Here is a 23,597-nt window from a genome sequence, read left to right as displayed (position 1 = left end):
GTTATTTTGAGGGAAGAATAAATTTACACTGTTATATAAGCTGCACACAGACTACTTTTCATTGTGTCAAAGTGTCATTTTGTCAGTGTTGTCCCATGAAAAGATATACTTAAATATCTGCAGAAATGTGAGGGGTGTACTCACTTTTGTGATACACTGTATGGGCAGAAAGTTATCAAGCGATGCATAAAGGGTAAGCATTGTTTCTGCCCGGTTTCGAACCAGGGACCTTTCGCGTGTGAGGCGAACGTGATGACCACTACACTACAGAAACTGCATGCCTCTGCTCAGTGCCACTTGTGTTGCAGCACTTATCAGAGGCTTCACTCATCCAAAGAACTGGCTCAATTCTACTGACTAAGTCATGGGCCATGGGCTTACCAACAACAAAAAGCTAAAGCAGCAAACACGTGTCTGTGTGCCTTTAAAGCAGAGAAAGCAAAAGTAGCACTTGCAGCAACACAAAAGCATGGCATCAAAGTGTGAAGCCAGGCAAACGGCACAAGACACAAGCACCCAGTCCCTACAGCTAAGCACAAACTGCAGCTTCCACAAGCAGCCTTTGCTTTATGCTAAATGGCCAAACTGGCTCAGTAACATAAGCTTAGTCGGGCACCTCCTGGCTGCAGCTTTGTGTTTGGAATAAATTGAAACTCAAAACCTAGAGCGAGGCAGAATGTTGTCATGCGAAGCATAAAAAGTTACTGCTGTTTCTGCCCAGTTTCGAACTGGGGACCTTTCGCGTGTAAAGCGAACGTGATGACCACTAGACTACAGAAACTGAGTTGGGCACCTCCTGGCTGCAGCTTTGTGGCTGGAATAAAAAAGACACAAAACATACATCTGGCAGAAAGTTATCAAGCGATGCATAAAGGGTAAGCATTGTTTCTGCACGGTTTCGAACCGGGGACCTTTCACGTGTAAAGTAAACGTGATAACCACTACACTACAGAAATTGAACTCTGAGTTTCTCGGGTACAGTTTTGTGTTTTCCTAACTCATTGTTTTAGTACAATAAGACTAGATAAAAATACTGTCTTTCCCAATGTGTTCATTTTTTATTTTTTTCCTTGTTTCTTCGAAAGATGGCGCCGGTGAGGTGGCTGCCGTCAGACTGCTCCGAACTACTGTGGCGGCGCAGTCTCAAAAGCATTTCACTGCTAGTTGTACTGTGTGTATGACCATGTATGTGACAAATAAACTTGACTTTGACTTTTGACTTTGAAAAGAAATTAAAAAACAGTTAAAAGTCTATAAAAATACAAAGCTGCACTTTAGTTTTACTTCTTTATTGTTTTTTTTTACGCTTACTAATCGTGGATGCTTGATCTTGCAATACTAAAGGAGGAGGTCTGTGCATTTATGTGAACAAATCGTGGTGTACAGACTCCATTGTAACTGAAAGTCACTGCTCTGCGAACGTGGAGTATCTGATGATTAAGTGCAGACCTTTTTATCTACCGAGAGAGTTCTCCACTGTTGTTGTTACTGCAGTTTACATCCCACCTGATGCCAATGCCAAGTTAGCTTTGGAAGAACTGAGTACAGCAGTCAGCAAACAACAAACTGCACATCCAGACGGATTATTTATCATTGCGGGGGATTTTAATCACACCAACCTGAGGACAGTTCTACCAAAATTCCATCAGAATGTCTCATTCTCCACTAGAGGAAAGAACACCCTGGACCATGTGTATTCGAACATTGCAAAAGCATACAAAGCCACCCCCCTCCCCCACCTGGGACAGTCTGATCACCTCTCATTGTTCCTGCTTCCCAGGTATGTGCCACTCATCATATGTGTGAAAACCACAACAAGGACAGTTAAAGTGTGGCCAGACGGAGCCATCTCCTCCCTACAGCATCAGTTCCATAACACTGATTGGAGCATGTTTTCGTCTGAAGCATCCATGGATATAGACTTGGACACATACACATCATTAGTAAACTACATCAACACGTGTATTGATAATGTCACCTCTGTCAAGCATGTGAAAATCATCCCCAACCAGAAACCCTGGATGAACGCTGAGGTTCGACTTCTACTGAAAGCACGACACGCTGCATTCAGATCGGGTGACACTGAGGCCTACAGCTCAGCCAGGGCAAATCTGAAAAGGGGCATCAGAAGAGCCAAACACACCTACAAACTGTCTGTTGAGGAGCACTTTCACAACTCTGACTCCCGTCGTATGTGGAAGGGCATTCAGACACTCACCAGCTACAAACCCTCACATCCAACCCCTCCATCCAACAGTGCGTCCCTCCCAGATGAGCTTAACAGGTTCTACGCTCGCTTTAACTACAATGGACTTCACACCACACAGAGTCGACTACCTGAGGACTGCAACCTCCTTACACTCTCTACAGCTGAGGTGTGTTCAGTACTAAGTAAAGTAAACGCGAGGAAGGCTGCCGGCCCTGACGGCATCCCTGGACGTGTCCTGAGAGCATGCGCTGAACAGCTAGCCCAGGTCTTTACTAACATCTACAACCTGTCACTGGCCCAGGCTACTGTTCCTACGTGCTGGAAGACATCGATCATCATTCCGGTGCCAAAGCGTACTACTGCAGCTTGCCTGAATGACTTTAGACCAGTAGCACTCACACCTATTGCAATGAAGTGCTTTGAGAAACTGGTTCTCTGCCATCTGAAAGCGGCGCTTCCACCAGCACTGAATCCCTACCAGTTTGCCTACCGTGCTAACAGATCAACAGAGGATGCCATTTCCACTGCCCTTCACTCCGCTCTCACCCATCTGGACAATAATGACACCTACATACGGATGCTGTTTATTGATTTCAGTTCCGCCTTCAATACGGTAATCCCAACCAAGCTGGTAGCCAAGCTCAGTGACCTGGGAATCAGCACCCCCATGTGTAACTGGGTCTTGAACTTTTTAACAAACAGACCCCAGTCTGTAAGGTTGGGTAGTCAGGTGTCCTCTAGCCTGACTTTGAGCACTGGTGTTCCACAGGGCTGTGTGTTAAGTCCATTGCTTTTCTCCCTGTTCACCCACGACTGTGTGCCGCTGCATAGATCCAACACCCTCATCAAGTTTGCAGACGACACCACAGTGGTTGGCCGCATCAAAGACAACGACGAATCGGCCTACAGGGAGGAGATCCAGCACCTGGTGGCGTGGTGTTCCTCCAACAACCTTCATTTAAACACAGATAAGACCAAAGAGCTCATCGTGGACTTCCGGAAAACCAAGAGCTGCACACATCTCCCTGTCCTTATCAATGGTGACGAGGTGGAGCGTGTCTCCAGTTTTAAGTTTTTGGGCATCCACATCTCTGAGGATCTTTCCTGGACCCACAACACATCCTGTCTGGTGAAGAAAGCGCAGCAGCGCCTTTACTTCTTGAGGAGACTAAAAAAGGACCATCTGTCTCCCCAGATTCTCACAAACTTCTACCGCTGCACCATCGAGAGCGTACTGTCCAACTGTGTGACAGTGTGGTACGGCAGCTCCACTGTGGCTGACAGGAAGGCCCTTCACAAGGTGGTGAGGACTGCTCAACGAATCATCGGTACACAGCTCCCCACCATCGGAGACCTTCACCACCAGCGCTGTGTGCGCAGAGCACACAGTATCATCAGGGACCCCTACCACCCCAGCCACACACTGTATAACCTTCTGCCATCTGGGATAAGATACAGGAGCATACGTGCCAGGACCAGTCGGTTTAAAAACAGTTTTTTTCCCACCTCAATAACTTTATTGAACACCACTATTCGCCGTTAACACACATTCTGGACATTCTGAACTGAACACTGGACCTATTATTTATTATTATCATTGCACTGTTTGGATTACACACTGGACTGTTGTGTTGTTATTTATCATTGCACATTTCTCATTGCACAAGTTGCACCTGCACTTTAACATCACCCCGGACTGCACGCTGGACTGTCGTAATTATTTATCATTGCACCTGCACTTTACACAACTGTCATACATATACAGTGTATCACAAAAGTGAGTACACCCCTCACATTTCTGCAAATATTTCATTATATCTTTTCATGGGACAACACTATAGACATGAAACTTGGATATAACTTAGAGTAGTCAGTGTACAGCTTGTATAGCAGTGTAGATTTACTGTCTTCTGAAAATAACTCAACACACAGCCATTAATGTCTAAATAGCTGCAACATAAGTGAGTACACCCCACAGTGAACATGTCCAAATTGTGCCCAAATGTGTCGTTGTCCCTCCCTGGTGTCATGTGTCAAGGTCCCAGGTGTAAATGGGGAGCAGGGCTGTTAAATTTGGTGTTTTGGGTACAATTCTCTCATACTGGCCACTGGATATTCAACATGGCACCTCATGGCAAAGAACTCTCTGAGGATGTGAGAAATAGAATTGTTGCTCTCCACAAAGATGGCCTGGGCTATAAGAAGATTGATAACACCCTGAAACTGAGCTACAGCATGGTGGCCAAGGTCATACAGCGGTTTTCCAGGACAGGTTCCACTCGGAACAGGCTTCACCAGGGTCGACCAAAGAAGTTGAGTCCACGTGTTCGGCGTCATATCCAGAGGTTGGCTTTAAAAAATAGACACATGAGTGCTGCCAGCATTGCTGCAGAGGTTGAAGACGTGGGAGGTCAGCCTGTCAGTGCTCAGACCATACGCCGCATACTGCATCAATTCGGTCTGCATGGTCGTCATCCCAGAAGGAAGCTGACGCACAAGAAAGCCCGCAAACAGTTTGCTGAAGACATCAGTCCAAGAACATGGATTACTGGAATGCCCTGTGGTCTGATGAGACCAAGATAAACTTGTTTGGCTCAGATGGTGTCCAGCATGTGTGGCAGCGCCCTGGTGAGAAGTACCAAGACAACTGTATCTTGCCTACAGTCAAGCATGGTGGTGGTAGCATCATGGTCTTGGGCTGCATGAGTGTTGCTGGCACTGGGGAGCTGCAGTTCATTGAGGGAAACATGAATTCCAACATGTACTGTGACATTCTGAAACACAGCATGATCCCCTCCCTTCGAAAACTGGGCCTCATGGCAGTTTTCCAACAGGATAACGACCCCAAACACAACCTCCAAGATGACAACTGCCTTGCTGAGGAAGCTGAAGGTAAAGGTGATGAACTAAACCCAATTGAGCACCTGTGGCGCATCCTCAGTGGAAGGTGGAGGAGTTCAAGGTGTCTAACATCCACCAGCTTAGTGATGTCATCATGGAGGAGTGGAAGAGGATTCCAGTAGCAACCTGTGCAGCTCTGGTGAATTCCATGCCCAGGAGGGTTAAGGCAGTGCTGGATAATAATGGTGGTCACACAAAATATTGACACTTTGGGCACAATTTGGACATGTTCACTGTGGGGTGTACTCACTTATGTTGCAGCTATTTAGACATTAATGGCTGTGTGTATAGTTATTTTCAGAAGACAGTAAATCTACACTGCTATACAAGCTGTACACTGACTACTCTAAGTTATATCCAAGTTTTATTTCTATAGTGTTGTCCCATGAAAAGATATAATAAAATATTTGCAGAAATGTGAGGGGTGTACTCACTTTTGTGATACACTGTATATGTATAGTTATAGTTTTTTTTTTCACCATCCTTATATAGTTATAGTTACAGCTGTATAGTTATTATTTACACATCCTTTATCCCAGTACTGTTATTACTAATATATACCTAACTAATCTTATTATTACTGTTATTATTATAATACATATTCATTTTTACTAATATGCTTATTGTTATTATTGCTATTATGTATATAGTAATATGTACATATATATAATTTCATATATGTAACTAGCTATAGTTATAACTCTATATTCATATTAATCATAGGTATATGTTACTAATATTCTCTGTCTTTTTGCACAATGCTACTATTTGCACTTCTGGTAGATGCTAACTACATTTCGTTGCCTGTACCTGTACTAAGCAATGACAATAAAGTTGAATCTATCTATCTAATCTATCTATCTACTGTATTTCATTCAGCACCAGCGCATTCACATGAGAAGAGAAGAAGCATAATTAAACAATAAAGAAAAAGCTAATATGACGGTTTTATTGTATTTTTATTGATGTTTAACTGTTTGTAATTGTATTTTAGTGTTTTTATATTATATTTGTATTATTTTCAGTGTATAAGTGTCAAAAACAACCTCCTTATTTTACATGACACTAAAATATCTGCAGTTCCACGGGACCATGGACGCATTAACAGATTTCACAAATATCCTTATGGGAAAAAATACCTCGAAACTCAACGTCTTTTAAACTCAACGACACTCACAGAACCAACTGACGTCCCGTTTCAAGGTACCGCTGTATTATGTTAAAGAATATTGTGGTGACCCTAAATGAACCAAGAGTGGGAATGTGGACTAGGATTAAATGTCAGAAACTGTGAAAAAGTGTGATAGCCAGTGACAGCTCAGTGGTTAAGGTACTGGACTAGTAAACAGAAGGTTGCCGGTTCAAGCCCCACCACCACCAAGTTGCCACTGTTGGGTCCCTGAGCAAGGCCCTTAACCCTCAATTGCTCATCGTGTTCCGCTCACTGTGTAAGTCGCTTTGGATAAAAGCGTCTGATAAATGCTGAAAATGTAAAAACTGTTTAAATAAATGTGGCTAAAGTGAGCGTAACTTTATGACTTCAACTGTATGTAATGAAGTGTGTTTACATAAAAGGGTAGACTAAAATATAGAATATTTAATTAACCCTTTAACTGCCATAATCCCCATTCGGGAATCACGTATGTTAATCAGTCTGGTAAAACCATCTGTCAATAAGAAAAACAGGACAATCACAGGTTTTTTGCTGGAACCAATCAACAAAATCTCTCTGTATGTTGCAAAAGTACTTTTCTGAACCATAAACCCATGCAGCATGGCCATTTTTATTTAGATTTAGCTAGCACATTAGACTGCTGCGCAACCCAAGTGCTCCGGCTTTGTTCTTATTGTTCAGTAATGCTAAACTGTAGTAATCTGCTAAACTGTCCAAGATTACGGAAGCGTATTGCTGCCACACAGATTAAAAAAAGCTGTCAGTATGTAGGTATAACGAGAAAGTATGTCATTAAAACAAGAAAATATGTCGTTATAAAGAGAAAAAGATGTCGTTTACCTAAAGAAAGGTTATGATGAAACAGCTGATCAAGCTCCCACTTAATCTAACGAGTTAGGGAGCATCATAAAACTAACAGTGAAACGTAGGAAACATTTACTCTGCACTTATCCAGACTAATAAATCCATTTAAATCTTGTGAGTTGATGTATTAATGTCAAACAATTTTTACACAAACTCATCAATGTTTCTCACCTACTACACAAACCTTATTTTTTTAAATAACATAGTATTTATTTTACCTTACATTTAAATAAAAATCAATAAATCTGTAAAAAATTTATATTTCAAATATACAAATTATATTTCCAAAAATACAAATCATACAAGATTTAAATAGATTTATGAGTCTGGATAAGTGCAGAGTAAATGTCTCCTACGTTTCTCAGTTAGTTTTATGACAGTCCCTAACTCGTTAGATGAAGTGGGAGCTTGATCAGGTGTTTCATTATAACCTTTCTTTAGATAAATAGACGTAATCTTTAAAATTAACATAAAATTGTTTGTGTAGTGTGTTGACTATTTTCATTCGTGTAAGAAATAATAAAATAAGTGGGTCTTAGGTGTTTTTTGAAGCACTTATTTAGATCGGAATGCCGAATGTCAGACAAATGTTGAACAATAAACTAAGTTTAGACATTGTTGCTCCTAAAGGAGAATCTTGATCGGCACGACAAGCTGCAGGTTACACAAACTACAGCATCATGCATGTGTGCAAACTGTCTCTCCATCAGCAGATACGCTTCCATCAGCTATGCAGCATTGAAGGTAATGAACTTTTCTCGTTATAACTACAGTCATCTATAATGACATCCGTTTCTCGTTATAACGACATACTGACATCTTTTTTTATCTGTGTGGCAGCAATACGCTTCCGTACAAAAGAATCGTTTAGCATGAGCACGACCAAATATCATTCTCTATATCATTTGAACCAGAGCGGTAGAGAGAACAGAGTGGCGACACTCCCATAGGGAACCGTTGGAAAGGGGGCGGGACATATTTTCTGTGCAGCTTCCGGGTTGTGGAGCTCTGTATAGTTCCAAACAACCCATAGAGCCCCATTCATTTCCACTACTTATCAAACATTTTTAGCTGTATGTTGCTTTGTTTTAAAAAAATTATGAATTTAATGTCATTAATATACTTAATACTGTTATTGTTTAGCATTTTCTCAGCACTAAATGTTACATGTTTATCTTAATTAATAGGTATAACCGAATTTAGCTTAGCCAGTTAGCTAGCTATCGAGGTTGTTTCACTGCTGAGTTTCAGTCAAATCACTCTTAGTTGTTGACGTAGGGTAAAGTTACATTTTAAATTGTTCTGGTTATCAACTGGTTTATGTTTACACTTAATGTTAGCTGCACTACTGCCGTTTTAGTGCATGGTTGTGTTAAAATGAATGAAAATTGATTTGGGTAACCTGACATTAGCTGGCTAGCTTGCTGGTTTTAGACAACCTCTTAGGAAAAACGAGTGAGGACACAGTGAGAGAAGCTGCTCCATGTGTATTTTCACAAGTATGTTAAATGAAAATTGTACTCTTCACCTCAAAAGAATATACTTTAAGTGCTCTTAAGTGTACTTCCTTTTCACAAGGGATATTTTTGTATTAACATTATTAATGATTGACGATGGAACAATATTAGATTAATGATAGAAAACAATTAATAAAACAATTAATAAAAATATTAGAACATTATCATAAAGGCTCAAAAATAAAACACACATGAAACCAAAGGGATGAAGAAGCTGACATAACAATGTTTGTTTGTTTATTAGGATTTTTAACATTTTTTTTTTTCAGATCTCCAAACAGAAAGGACCCGGACCGCCCCACCTGGGGATCGAACCCAGGACCTTTTTGCTGTGAGGCGACAGTGCTACCACTTAGCCACCGTGCCACCCGGCATAACAACGACTAGGCTGGCATGACTTATGAGGTTATATGAGTGTTGATGAGGCTGTTGGAGCAACCAGGCTTCCAGTTCCTCCACAGCTTGAAACTGCAGCTGCAGGTTCACAACTAATGTTTATGGCATTGATCAAGGTACTTGACAGTGATGTAATTGTCATAGTTGTTGGTGCTGAAGAATATTTGGTCTTCTTTGCCCTTCGGCTCTGACTCTTACTTCCAAGATGCCCATCATCAATTTGCTTTTCCCTCCTTGCAGCTCTGATACACCTAGACTCTATTCGTAACCTCAGCCTGATGTACCTGGTGATAATTTTTTTTTTTAGATCATGGCATAAGGGAAGCTTGCTTTCCAGGAGCATGGCCTCTCTTTCCAGCAATGTCACTGCATCATGGAGCTCCATGATGGAAACACTTGTTCTCACCCGGAACAGCTGCTCAGCTCTACAGATGAGATCAAATGCTTCATCTGATGGCTGGTAAAGAGCACCCCTCTTGAACTCTTTCAGTCGTAGTAAAATGCTGCATTCTCCATCAGGACTCTCATTGTTGCCTGTAATTGCAGCTTTGCATTTCTCACAAACTGTAGAGTTAGTGATTACCTTCTTAACAATGTAGCCTGCAAGATGGTATAAAACACATGTGTCTGTTTTTGTTAGTTCAGGTGCTGCTCTTGAATCCAGTAGCTCCTCCACCCTCAGACCAGGACTACAGAAGCTGTCAGTTGTCTCCAGGAAGTCTGCTAAATGGTCACTTTCATCCTCCTGGTAGCTTCCAGTTTTCACTGTTGACAGAAACTGTCCAACTGTAATTGCTCGCAGTGCATAACTAAACTCCACTGGAGTTGGGACAGGATTCCTCTGTCTAATACAGCTGAAGGTGTTTTCCAGGCAGTCTTGTGTGAATCTGCTTGTCAACACAAACTTGTGTCCCTGGCTCAGCATGTCTTGCTGGATTTCCAGTATTGTTGATGTAGCCATCACAACTCCGGTTTGTACTGGTTTCCAGGTTCCCTTACAACCGATCTTCAGACCACGAAATAGATGGATCATGTCCTGTAGGAAGCTAATGGCTTTTTGATACTCATCTGGTTTGAATTGGCTCAAGGCTGTGATGACATGGCGTGAGGACATAAGATCAAACCAGTGGTCAACTTGCTCTAGAAACCAAGATGTTGTGAGATAAAATTTGGGCCGTTGTTCCTCTTCCACCAGGTACTTGAGGCCAGCACTTGTTGCCTTGCTGAAGACATGCATCGCAGAGCTCACCTTCATTTTTTCGAAGTGGCTGGGTTGAAGTGTTTTTCTGGAAAGATTTGGAACAATTTTTAAAGGCATCCCCTCTTGAAATATTACCAGATCTTGTAATGGACCAATGGAAACCTCATTAGATGAAAGTTTTTCCTTTCCAACCACATCTGGTGGAATGATAAACGTCTGTCCACGGACCAGAGCACTTTTCAGGTTCTTTACCAGATGTGGAACATCTGGCATGAAGTAAAGCCTCCTTTGCGACTGGACTGGATGTGGGACCGATGTTTGATTTTGGTGAACTCCAAAGGACTTCCACATTGCTCGGTTAGGGCTGCCCATGTCTGTTGTGACATTCACCACATGAAGCCCTATAGAGGCTGCCATTTCTGTTATGGTAAGGATGATTGGCCGGTATACTGCCCCATCAGTGGAATTACCACTGTAGTGGTATGCCACTATCTGTTTCCATCGTGTGGTGATTCCTGCCAACATAAAAACACAGGCATGTGTTGCAGCTCCTGTGTGATTGGGTAGCGTCACATCCCCATACACCTTGCCTGTCCCCATATGCAGCTCCACACTCGGAGTGATGGCCATCTCGTCCAAAGTAAGCACACACTCCCTCTCAAACTTTGTGAGGCCATCAGCTTTCAGTTTTAGCATCTCAAATACCTCCCCTAATACTCCTGGCTCCAGCTTAATGTGCTGCATCCTTCTTTGTATGGTTCTTATGTCCGGTAGTGGAATTTGCATTTCCTGGAGCATTTTGTAGCCAGTGGTACCTGCAGTGAAGCGGATTTTTATTGCTTTTTTTACAGTTTCATTTCCCCACCGCATCCCTCTTTTGTTCTTTAGTCCAATTGCTGTAATTTGATCTTTTGTTAAAAATGCTGCAAATTTCTTCTGAATCATAATGTTTTTCTGCCTCAGTGCTGCATTTATTTTTTTCTGCTGTTTCAGTGCGCTCTCTGCTCTTCTTCTCATTGCTCTTTCAGTTTTCAGTTCCTCTTTCAGATCTTGCTGACTGAATTCTGGCTGATTGGCTCCTGGTTCACTGCCTGGATGCTCACTGCCTGGATGCTCACTGCCTAGATGCTCACTCACTGGATGCTGACTGCCTAGATGCTCACTCACTGGATGCTCACTCACTGGATGCTGACTGCCTAGATGCTCACTCACTGGATGCTGACTGCCTAGATGCTCACTCACTGGATGCTCACTCACTGGATGCTGACTGCCTAGATGCTCACTCACTGGATGCTGACTGCCTAGATGCTCACTCACTGGATGCATTTGATGTACTGGAATATCCATCTCATTCACCTCACATTTGCCACAATCTGCACCCTCTCTTTCCTCAAATTCTCCCTCAATTTCTTTAAAAACAATAATGTGCTGATTAACAACATGGCAGGAATGTAGGCTAGACATGAACTGATGTGAAACGAGGAATATTATTAGAAACCCAAATCAGAAAAGGTTAGGATGGTATGGTGAATGTAAATGAAGAAATGAATTATTTGTAAAAGTACTTTTAGTTGGATTTAATTTCATTGCAGACAGTATGCATATGGAATATTTCATGTACAATGGTACAACCCAAATGCCTCCACTCCCACAGGTTTTTAACAGTGTTCTTACACATTTGCTGATAAAGTGATTATCTTCCCCCTATCTTTGCTTCCAAAAAACTTTCCTGGATGCATGCCTTTGTACATGCCTTTAGCGAATGAAATAAATGTTATAAAGCTGTAAAAGATAAAATATCCTTTGTTCATACTGTTTGCAATTCAATACAACTACATACATTTCTAAATCACTGCTTTATTTATTTGCATTTTCCATACCATCCCAACTTTTTCAGATTTAGAGTAGTATATATTACTGAGAGTTCACATGTACAATATCATACCACATGTATTTGTAGCATAGTAGTTGTGGTCACTGGTCACTGCAGTAACTGTTAGCAGTTCTTCTGGAAGTCTCAGTGAAGGGGCCTTCCTCCTCTTAGGCCTAGAGCGATGTACAAATACGGTGGGAATGGCATCAGCCCTCAACTTCATTTGGCCTTTTTTTGTGGAAATGAATTGATCCTCCTCAAAATGTGCCTGCAGAAAGGCTTGCAAGTTCAGCTTCCACACATGCTTTAGACATACCCCATAATGGTCAGTTGGATTTCTAATGTGCTCTTTGTTTAAAAACAAATCACTTTGAAATGTTTACCACAGATAATTTTCTATTTCACTTTACATATAACTTACTTGACATAGTTTTCTGTTATTGTAGTTTTGTGTGATTGTCATGTTGCTTCTGCTGACCATTGCTAACCATTTTTTTCTTCTGTCTCTTTCCTTTGGAAAGCCATACATCTGCATTCCTTTCTCTGACCGATTGGTGCATCCAAATGCTGCACAGCCAACCATGGTACGACAGTGAATCTACAAAATGTTACATGTAGTCATTTTTTTTATTTGCACACATACATTTTTGCTCATACTTCACCATTTTGTCTTGTCTTGTTGTTTCCTCTTACATTGAGGAATTCTTAAATAAATCCCTATATTTGAAACCTAAATTTGTCATTCTCTCTTCTCATGCTATGATCTCATCAACCAGGCAAAACATTGCCGTTTGTTGAGATTGTCATGATACATGCTTATGTTGTACTGTATGTCAGTGTCTTAAAATATAAAGGCTGTGTGGTTGAGCAAGGGTTAACTATTTTCTCACTGAACAGATTTTACATTAGACCTAAGTTACATGGAGAAATCCTGCTTTGTGAACACATATCTCAGAAAATACTGAGGAAAAAATAGTGTCAGATTAATTAATGCCACTAGAGTCTTTTCACCTAAAATGAGTTGATTAATCAAGAGTCTTGTTACAGAAATGATAATAAAACATTAGGACCACAATAAATCATGCTACTTTTACTTTCATACTTAAGTACATTTGAAGGTAAATGCTTTAGTACTTTTACACAAGTGGAGGTAAAGAGTATTTTACTTTCACTACTACTTTTACTGGAGTAATATGTTACCTTGGATATCTCTACTTGAACTCAACTACATGGTTTGTGCACCTTGTCCACCACTTACATTAGACAAAATGAACTTGTGCATATTCATAATGAATTCATTAATGTATTACATGTAGGAATCAATTATTAATCACTCATGAAATAAGAGATGAATTAATGCTATTTCCTGTACCTGCACTATAATGTTAAAGGTTACGGTAGTGTGTTTATCAATTTGTTCATTCAGTGCAGGTAAACCTTATGAATCCAGCCACATGGCTTAGTGTTTAACCAAAATTATTATTATTATGAATCCTCAGGAGAGTGAAGGGAGATTAGTTTATGCAAAAAAAAAACCCCAAAAACTTTAATCTCTGTACTGTATATTGTCTCTAATACTTAATGATATCGCATTATGTAATGTATGCTAATATAATGTACTGTGTGCTAACAAGAACGACCTATTACCAAGTCATTATAAACATCAATCTTCCACTTTATATACCTTCCACTTTATATTGACATTAAAGCAGATGCAGTAAATGTAAAGACAGGTGAAAATACCCAGAAACTGTACAATATTTTATTATTTACCGTTTAATATGTCAGTTACTGCTGCCTGTCCCATATGATAACATGACAGCGCCGGGTTTGTTTGGAACTATTGGAGGATACATGAACCACGTGACCGCGTAGCGGCGAGATCAAGGAGTGTCGCAACTCTCTCTATCTACGGCTCTGATTTGAACAGGACAGCCAGTAGTATTGTTGTTTTAACAGTTATTTGAGTCACTGCTGCCATCTAGTGACAGAGCATAGAACTTCATCACCAACTGAGAAGAAAAAAATGGGCAAAGCAGATTTCACATCATTTTTATGGACCCTTTTGTTACTCAATGCATTTGTGGAAATCTGGACGTCTCCTGCACGGCCTGGCTGGACAGAAGCACGACCTGTGCATTTCTCACCTTCAATTACTTCAATTCTAAAAGATATTTACTGGTGATGATAAACAGTTTATTATTATTCATAAACAAGTTCACGATTAATCAGTCCACTAGTTCATACTGTAAGAAACATTGATCAGTCTCGAGCTTAAGCCGGACCATACTAGTTAAGGGGCTTTGGCCACGCCCACCAGGGCAGGTCGAAGGGTGCGGCCGTGCAGCTTGTAACCCACTTTGGTGACGGTGGCGACGGTGCCGGGCTCCTTCCCCGGGATGGGCAGATGAAACAGCGCCTCATGCTCGTACGGGTCGAATTTCAGCCCCTCCGGGTCCAGCTTCACCAGGCCGTGTTTAGTAAAGACCTTCTGGAACTGAACCCGGGTCATCACCAATCCATCGTAGAGATTCTTCAGGTGAGGGTTCTCCGAGGTCACTTGCTCTTTCGGGACGCTCTCTGTGGCCTTCTCCAGGATGTCCGCCACCTCTAGCAGGTCCTTGCAAAAGCCTTGGATTCCTTACAGAAGCAGAGAGAAAGATCAGCATTTACACGGCCACCAGTTACACACACTATACGGCCAAAAGTATGTGGACACCTGACCATGAGCTTGCTGGGCATCCCATGTCAAAAACGAATGAAATTAAAACAGAGCTACATTCTCAGATAAAACAACAGCTACTCTTCTGAGAACGCTGTCTGAGGGAATTGTGTCCAAAAAAGCCTTACTTGGTTCATTCCAGAGCTGTTGAGTGGGGGTGAGGTCAGGACTCAGGACACTGGAGCTTCTTTAATTTAACACTAATTATCTACAGTTGTACATAATGCACAATGATCATTCATGGCTTAAATTGAAGAAGACACTTGGGCCCAGACAATCATTCACATTGAGGCTTTTATTTTTGTTATTTAAGGTCCATTTGAGAACAAAATATACTTAAAATTTTTCATAAAAACAATAAAACGCCTTTTATTTTTTTTGGTTTACAATGTGTTCAGGGATGCTTTTGATAATCTCTCGGTCGTGTTCTACATTTTCTACTTCAACAAACTCCTTGTCTAACTTAGTACATGCAATTTTAGGCAGATACACTATATTGCCAAAAGTATTCACTCACCCATCCAAATCATTTAATTCAGGTGTTCCAATCACTTCCATGGCCATAGGTGTAATAAATATTCCACAGTCGACTGTCAGTGCTATTATAACAAAGTGGAAGCGATTGGGTACGACAGCAACTCATCCACCAAGTGTTAGAGGCCACGTAAAATGACAGGGCGGGGTCAGCGGATGCTGAGGCACATAGTGCGCAGAGGTCACCAACTTTCTGCAGAGTCCATCACTACAGACCTCCAAACTTCATGTGGCCTTCATATTAGCTCAAGAGCAGAGCATAGAGCTTCATGGATCGGGTTTCCATCCAAGCCTTACATCACCAAGCACAATGCAAAGTGTCAGATGCCGCCACTTTTTGCCGGTTTGGCGGTTGCCAGGAGAACGGTACCTGTCTGACCGCATCGTGCCGAGTGTAAAGTGTGGTGGAGGGGGGATTATGGTGTGGGGGTGTTTTTCAGGAGTCGGGCTCGGCCCCTTAGTTCCAGTGAAAGGAACTCTTAATGCTTCAGCATACCAAGAGATTTTGGACAATTTCATGCTCCCGACTTTGTGGGAACAGTTTGGGGATGGCCCCTTCCTGTTCCAACACGACTGCACACCAGTGCACGAAGCACAAGCTCCATAAAGACGTGGATGAGCCAGTTTGGTGTGGAAGAACTTGACTGGCCTGCACAGAGTCCTGACCTCAACCTGGAAAGCCTGCCAAGAAGAGTTGAAGCTGTTATAGATGCAAAGGGTCATCAACATCATACTAAACCCTATGGATTAAGAAAGGGAGTCACTCAAGTTCATATGCGTGTGAAGGCAGACGAGTGAATACTTTTGGCAACATAGTGTATATAAAGGCATTCATGTGCTACATAGCAATTTTTTACAGGTACACTTAGGTGTCTCCAAACCTCTTCAAATACACAAAAAGAAGTATAACAAGGTTGTGTGTGGTTTTTTTGTCATACAACAGATGAATGTAAGTATTTTACTTACTTATAATAATATTTTTTTCAACATGCAGGCTTATTACCCACAATTACTATTCAGAGTCATTTAGAACCAACTTATAAGTGCCAACAGTTATTTATTTATTTATATATATATATATATATATATATATATATATATATATATATACAGTGTATCACAAAAGTGAGTACACCCCTCACATTTCTGCAGATATTTAAGTATATCTTTTCATGGGACAACACTGACAAAATGACACTTTGACACAATGAAAAGTAGTCTGTGTGCAGCTTATATAACAGTGTAAATTTATTCTTCCCTCAAAATAACTCAATATACAGCCATTAATGCCTGGTTCACACTACACGGCGCTAGATTTGCCGGCTCTGGAGCAACTCGGCGTTCGCTCGGCGATCAAATCTCGGCTCTCGAGCGCTAAGTGTGAACTATCCAACAACTCGATCCGACCGGCTCGCCGAGCGCTCGGCGACTGGATCGAGTTTTCTAGCATGTCAGATATCTGATCCAATAGGTATTGGTATCGGTATCGGCAAGTACAAAAATACATGTACTTGTACTCGGTTGGGAAAAAAATGGTATTGATGCATCCCTAATAGAATATATGTATGTATATGTACAGTAGGGTCAAAAAGTATTTATTCAGCCACTGATTGTGCAGGTTCTCCTACTTAGAAAGATGAGAGAGGTCTGTAATTTTCATCATAGGTACACTTCAACTATGAGAGACAAAATGAGAAAAAAAATCCAGGAAATCACATTGTAGGATTTTTAAAGAATTTATTTGTAAATTATGGTGGAAAATAAGTATTTTTTTTTTTCTCATTTTGTCTCTCATAGTTGAAGTGTAGCTATGATGAAAATTACAGACCTCTCTCATCTTTCTAAGTAGGAGAACCTGCACAATCAGTGGCTGACTAAATACTTTTTGGCCCCACTGTATGTATGATTATGCATCACTCTCTTTTGTTCTGTGTGGCCAGTGATAGCTCAGTGGTTAAGGTACTAGTCTAGTAAACAGAAGGTTGCCGGTTCAAGCCCCGCCACCACCAAGTTGCCACTGTTGGGTCCCTGAGCAAGGCCCTTAACCCTCAGCTGCTCATTGTGTTCAGCTCATTGTGTAAGTCGCTTTGGATAAAAGTGCTGAAAATGTAAATGTAAATGTTCTGTGGGTGACCAGTGGGGGGGTAAATGCCACCTCTTTGTTTTTATTAGACGCACTAGTATTTGTGGAAAGTGGAATTGGAAGCGTCAATCACTTTGGGCCTCTGAAACTATGAGCTTATTTGATTGGAGAGACAAAACAAAATAAGAACCTCTTAACAAAATCTTAACGGACAGTTTTAGCTTTAAACTCGTGCACATCTTTACAAGAAAATTCCTCTATTGTACTGGCTGGGAGTTTGGGAATATGACGTGCCAGCTACGTTGGAAAAAGTTATGAAATTAATTCACAAAGGCTGTTTAGTGGTTTTATTTATTTGCTTAGGTTGCATATAAAAATTTTATGAAAAAGTCATAAATCGTCATGCATTATAAATATTGTCGCTGTCCGATGAAAAACACGTATCTCCACTTTTTGATTGTGGGTATAAATCTGTCTGTCCATAACAGCGAATATTAAAATGACCAATGAAGAGATGAAAAATTACACAATCTCTTTAACGAGTATCTCTGAGTATCTCTTTAATGAGTATCATTGACTGCTAGACCTGTCCATCAAACCGCTTGTCTTGTCTTCAATCACATGGTTGTAAACATGATTTATATTTGTGATGTTTACATGGACTGTATTTATTAAAACAATTGAACTTTTTTGTAGCTACAGTCAATAACTTGATTACAACGTAAAGATAATGTCTGCTAACTTGATTGTTTCCAGTATTTATAGGTTTTTAAATGGTAATGTAGAGCAGTATTCCCCAGTCATGTTTCTGCACAACACAGTATTAAAAGGTTTTCTTAATAGATCTATCTGTGTTTTGATGCTTTATCGATGCACAATATTAGATCAAAATATTTTGAAAAGCATGATTTCTGAGTTAGCCAGATTACTTATTGAAACTGATAAAGATATATTTTTATTTCTGTGCTGAATTGTATCCAAACTGCACCATCTGTGGTCTGTCAGGGGGAAATGTTTTTACTAACACCTGTTAGTAATTGTTGGCGGAAACACCTGAATTCAAAATTAGAAGGGATGTCCCAATACTTTTGTTCATTTAGTGTATTGTACATGAGAAACAGCAATGCAAAGTCTGATTGAAGTGAAGCACTGCATTTTTTGGGTTCAGATCTTAGCGGGGTACCACTCTGGGCGCTTGTCAAACAAGACTGGTCACATGGTTCGCACTGTCGTCTGCCTTGAGGTGTCGGCCCGAGTCAGCTATCCATGTCAGCTGCTATGGCTATTATCATGTCTGACTAATAGTCACTTTAAGAGATCTAAGTGTGGGTCGATTTGTTTCTTGAATGCATGCGTACATGTATATAGGACGTGTTTAACAGAGGCGAGTGAAGGGCCTGGTCTCCCTTAAGCGGGTAGGTATGAATGAGATACGCGTCACATGATACACAGCAAAAATACAACACAGCGGTACCCTCGAAATCTTAGAAAACTCGACGCCCTTCGTGAAGAAATTTGTACCTTAAACTCGACGTGTGAGCGACCGTCGCTTTGTTTGGCGCTCGGCTTGAGCGGTAAAACCTGATCAGCGTGTGAATCTGAATCAGTGTGGAACAAGCGTCAGATCCAGGGTTACAGCTCCACATGTATCTGTGTTTATCTGGATTCTCCTCCCTGTTTCACTTTTAAACTTGTGTTACAGCTCCAGCTTCTGAGAAATGCTGAGAATCAGAATCAGCTTCTCCCAGAGTCTAAAACTCTTCTGGTTGAGAATAAAGCTTAACGTGGTTTAATGTAGTAAAAGAAGGAGACAGGAGCACTAAACTTCTCTTCATTATTACTGCTCATAAGTTCCTCCACTAATCACATTCCTCACTCACTGTTTTACTACAATAAGTCACGTTCTCGTGTGAATGTGCCGGTGCTGAGGGGAATACGGTATTCCAAGATCGAGCATCTCAAGCATTAAGAAGCGTCAGGAAACAATAAAGAAGTAAAAGCTTTTATTGTATTTTTATTGATGTGTAACTGTTTGTAATTGTATTTCAGTGTGTTTATATTATATTTGTGTTATTTTTAATGTTTAAGTGTCAAAAACAACCTCATTATTTTAATGAGTTATTATTTTGCAGCTCCACGGGACCATGGACGCATTAACAGGTTCCACAAACATCCTTACGGGAAAAAAAGCAAAATGCGGACACACCCAACTGTGCCTGTTGGTCAACTGACCAGATAATTCTAACATGCTATAAATTAGACCACTGGTGTGTTCCTTCACGCCAAACTCGGGGCAGGACAGGGCCTTCCCCAGAAACATTTAGATTACTTTAATACCTGTGTTAGTAATCTGTACGGCTTGAGCATGAGCTCACATGCTCGCGGCCTTGCAACCAGAACAGAAGAGAACATGTTAAAAGATTTACCATACAGCTTGGCATCTTCTACCATCTTTTGGCTCCTCTGTCTCAGGTTCTCCGTGTCGGCCAGCGCCCGCTTGTATTTATCCTGCACACACACACACACACACACACACACACACACACACACACACACACACACACACACACACACACACACACACACACACACACACACACACACACACACACACACACACACACACACACACACACACACACACACACACACACACACACACACACACACACACACACACATCTGATGTAGGGATAAATCGTTTAATGCTAAAAGTTAAAATCATGACACCACAAGCTCAGAGGATGTGATGAAGCGTCGCTCCCTACTCCCTACACAGTCTGAAGTTCACTTCATCTGAACATTCTCGTTACCTTTGGATCTGAATCTCACTTAAAATGGTGGAATACCCTACGTAGTGCACTTCACAGGAACAACCGGGGTGAACGGAACGCTCCTACAGAATCGGCGCTGATGGTTGAAAGACGCTTTCTGAACCAATCAGAGCTTCTGATTGTAATTGTTAGTAAGAAATGCTGTTATTCGTATTTATTCAGTTTGCGTCACACAGATGACGCGGTAATGAAACGCTCGATCGGCTTTCTAACGACTTCCTGTTTTACTTCACCACCGGGAAAAGTTTGGAGGTTTTTAATTATAAGCACATTTACAAAATAACGGATTCTGTTCCTAATGGGACGCACGCTTATAAATGTAATAGCATCTGGAAGAACAGAAGCTCAGGTAAGCAGCGGTTATGATGTTTTTGCTGTGTTTGGGATTTTGGCCGCTGTGCCGTGATTTATCGAGCGCTTTTGTTCTGCAATGAAAACAAAACGTATCAGTTGAAGCTTTTAACTGGAACCTTCTTGTTACAGAAATTACATTCATTTACACAATGAGGAGGAAAGTAAAGACACGAAGTAAAACGGCTAAATACACTCGCTAATCTGTTGTTGTTTTTATCTGAACTTACAGATTATTTCTTTATTTCTACTCTACATTTATAATATATGTTTTGTGTAGATTATATTGACTGGACTCTAGCCCAAAGACTCGTGACTCTACTCGGACTCCAGCCTAAAGACTCGTGACTCGACTCGGACTCGTATTTTGTGACTTGGGAACCTCTCTGCGGCAGACACTTCAAGAAGCCGTGCTCATTAGATTCATACTATAGATAACTTTTATGATGAACTCTTTACCGTCAGTTCCTTTATCTGCTCCTCCAGCTGAACTTTCTCCTCGGCTAAAGCTTTCTCCGATGCACTCTGCTCTGGTTTTTGGGCTCCATTTTCCTCGTCTGGTCCCCCCGAGCTCTTCTGCTGAGCCGCCGTGCAGAGGTGACGCGGCGTCCTTCTACAAAACACGACAAAGTGCGACAGCGGTCAACCAAACGCACATTCAGACAGGTCTCCTGCTTTACAGTTAGATTTACAGCTTAAATTCATACGATGGATGCTATCGATCTGGCTGGGCACTCAACAAGACACCATTGATCAAGTACGAGGACGCTAGGGCTGGGTATCGCCACTAATTTCCTGGATCGATTCGATTCCGATTCACAAGGTCCCGATTCGATTCGATCTTCGATTCTCGATTCAATTTCGATTCAACACATTTAGGCATATTTGAGTTACATTAACAGGTTTTGTTTAAATATGTACAGAGAATTAATGTGATAATTGTACAAAGAACACTCATTATTAAAAATATATTTTTTTTAATTATTATTTTATATGTCTGACACGCTACAACAGTGTATGTGTAATGTAAACATACACCTGGCTGTTGCACAGCTTATGCCAAGTTCACACTACACGACTTTCTGATTTGCCGGGTCGCTGTACAGTTCACACTGCACGACTGATGGGTGATGGGGGGGGTTTCACATCTACACCATCTATCACCAGGGGGAATCTCAGACGAGTCTGTCTGCTCTCCCAGACTACGTTTGGTCACAGAAACACACGTGAGAAGTGACGAGGGGTTTAATGAAACCACGTCCTAAAATACACTCCAACGAGTAGCGAGCGATCAAAGTTTGTGCTCTGATGAGCAGCGTGATATCAAAGAGAAAAAAATAAAGGAATCTGAGTGGATTTGGCAACACGACCAACAGGGATCGTTCTGAAGTTGGAGGTTAATAAATATTTTGTTTTGTAGAGAACGATAACTATATTACGCCCCTGCTCCACTCGTTTACAACCTCTCCCGTGTGTTTCCCCTCGCCGTTTCACATTGATTAAGAGCCGAGTCGCTCCCGAGCCGGCAAATCTAGCGCCGACCAGTCGCCGAAAATCAGGGCAGAAATCGTGTAGTATGAACCAGATATTACTGGAGCTTCTGCCATGCTGAACTGATGTGCAGGTCAGAGCTGAAGGTAACAGATTTCCGTGTGCACCGTAAAAAGGGGCTCATTTAAAAAAAGATCGATCTCGCGTTTATATGAATCGATATCGGATCGTTCAAATAAAGATCGATTTGAATCGAAAAATCGATTTTATAAACCCACCCCTAGAGGACGCTAAGGTGGGATAGATTTTCTCCTCATTTACACTTCATCAGCGATTTCTGCTGTTCCGACAAGGCACCGTCATGAGTTGCAAATGAACTTTATAGGGTACAGCATGACTATGTACATGGAAGCTGCTGGAAGATGAGTGGTATCGTCCAGTCAGGCAAGTTTAATGCCTCTATGGTGCTGACCAGGTGTATTTAGAGCATCTTTTGATCAGTACAGTGTAAAGTGTATTTTTGTGCAGAAGCCGGTGCTGATGTAAAGCTCTTTTGACTGTGGACAGTAGCAGATGTGTTCAAGCAGCTTTTGATTTAAGGCAGACCTGTTGTGATGGTTATATTAAATATGACAATATGGATCAGGAATGTTGACCAATCTGGACCAAGAATATGAACCAGGAGTATGGACCTATGGTTATATTACATATGACAATCTGGTCCAGGGATATGGACCAATCTGGAGCAGGAATGTTGACCGATCTGGACCAGGAATGTGGACTAATTTAGAGCATCCAATTAAATAACAGAAACCAGTTGTAGCCAAGCGATTAAGGTACTGGACTAGTAATCCAAAAGGTCGCTGGTTCAAGTCCCACCACTGCCAGGTTGTCACTGTTGGGCCCCTGAGCAAGGCCCTTAACCCTCAATTGCTTAGACTGTACACTGTCACACTACTGTAAATCGCTTTAGATAAAAAAGCGTCTGCTAAATGTAAAAACAAGCGTTTTGTAATCCATTTAGACCAAATAACCATAATACTGAAACGAAGTGCCCTATGTAGTGTAAGTAACCGTAGTAATAATGCGCACTAGTGTAGGGATTAAAGGGGTATTTGAGCTTGAACCCGACTCGATATTAGGCTAACGACCCCGGAGTTTAAAGCCATAAAGCTGGATGTTTGGCCACTGGCACGATACGTCAACACACTAATTAACCTGTTTAATAATTCCGAAATGTTTAAAATAAATAAACGTAACTGAAAATCTCACCTTAAGAGAGAAGAAGCCGTTAAAATAGAGCGACTCGCTACACGCGCGCACACACTCGCCATGTTTAACCAGAACACGCACGCGCTTCACAGAGGGCAAGTCAACGTTCGAGGGAAAATAGGTGGGACAGACTAAGCAACCAATCAAATTAGGTTATTTTCATGACGCACAAACA

General features: G+C 41.3%; 1 protein-coding gene and 1 non-coding gene across 2 annotated transcripts; both read right to left on the bottom strand.

Moving 5' to 3' along the window:
- Positions 1 to 201: 201 nt before the first annotated feature.
- Positions 202 to 274, bottom strand: trnav-cac (transfer RNA valine (anticodon CAC)). The gene has a single exon. It is a non-coding gene; the product is annotated as a tRNA-Val (tRNA).
- Positions 275 to 13,883: 13,609 nt separating this feature from the next.
- Positions 13,884 to 23,512, bottom strand: grpel1 (GrpE-like 1, mitochondrial). Its single transcript, XM_062994542.1, has 4 exons — positions 23,423 to 23,512; positions 21,119 to 21,272; positions 19,901 to 19,982; positions 13,884 to 14,775 (listed from the first exon to the last, which is right to left on the bottom strand). The coding sequence occupies exons 1-4, from the start codon at positions 23,482 to 23,484 to the stop codon at positions 14,429 to 14,431; spliced, it is 645 nt and encodes a 214-aa protein (XP_062850612.1). The 5' UTR covers positions 23,485 to 23,512; the 3' UTR covers positions 13,884 to 14,428.
- Positions 23,513 to 23,597: the final 85 nt, after the last annotated feature.

This window comes from Trichomycterus rosablanca, chromosome 4 (assembly GCF_030014385.1).
Source record: "Trichomycterus rosablanca isolate fTriRos1 chromosome 4, fTriRos1.hap1, whole genome shotgun sequence".
Lineage (NCBI taxonomy): Eukaryota > Metazoa > Chordata > Actinopteri > Siluriformes > Trichomycteridae > Trichomycterus > Trichomycterus rosablanca.
This window is presented reverse-complemented; position numbering and strand designations above follow the sequence as displayed.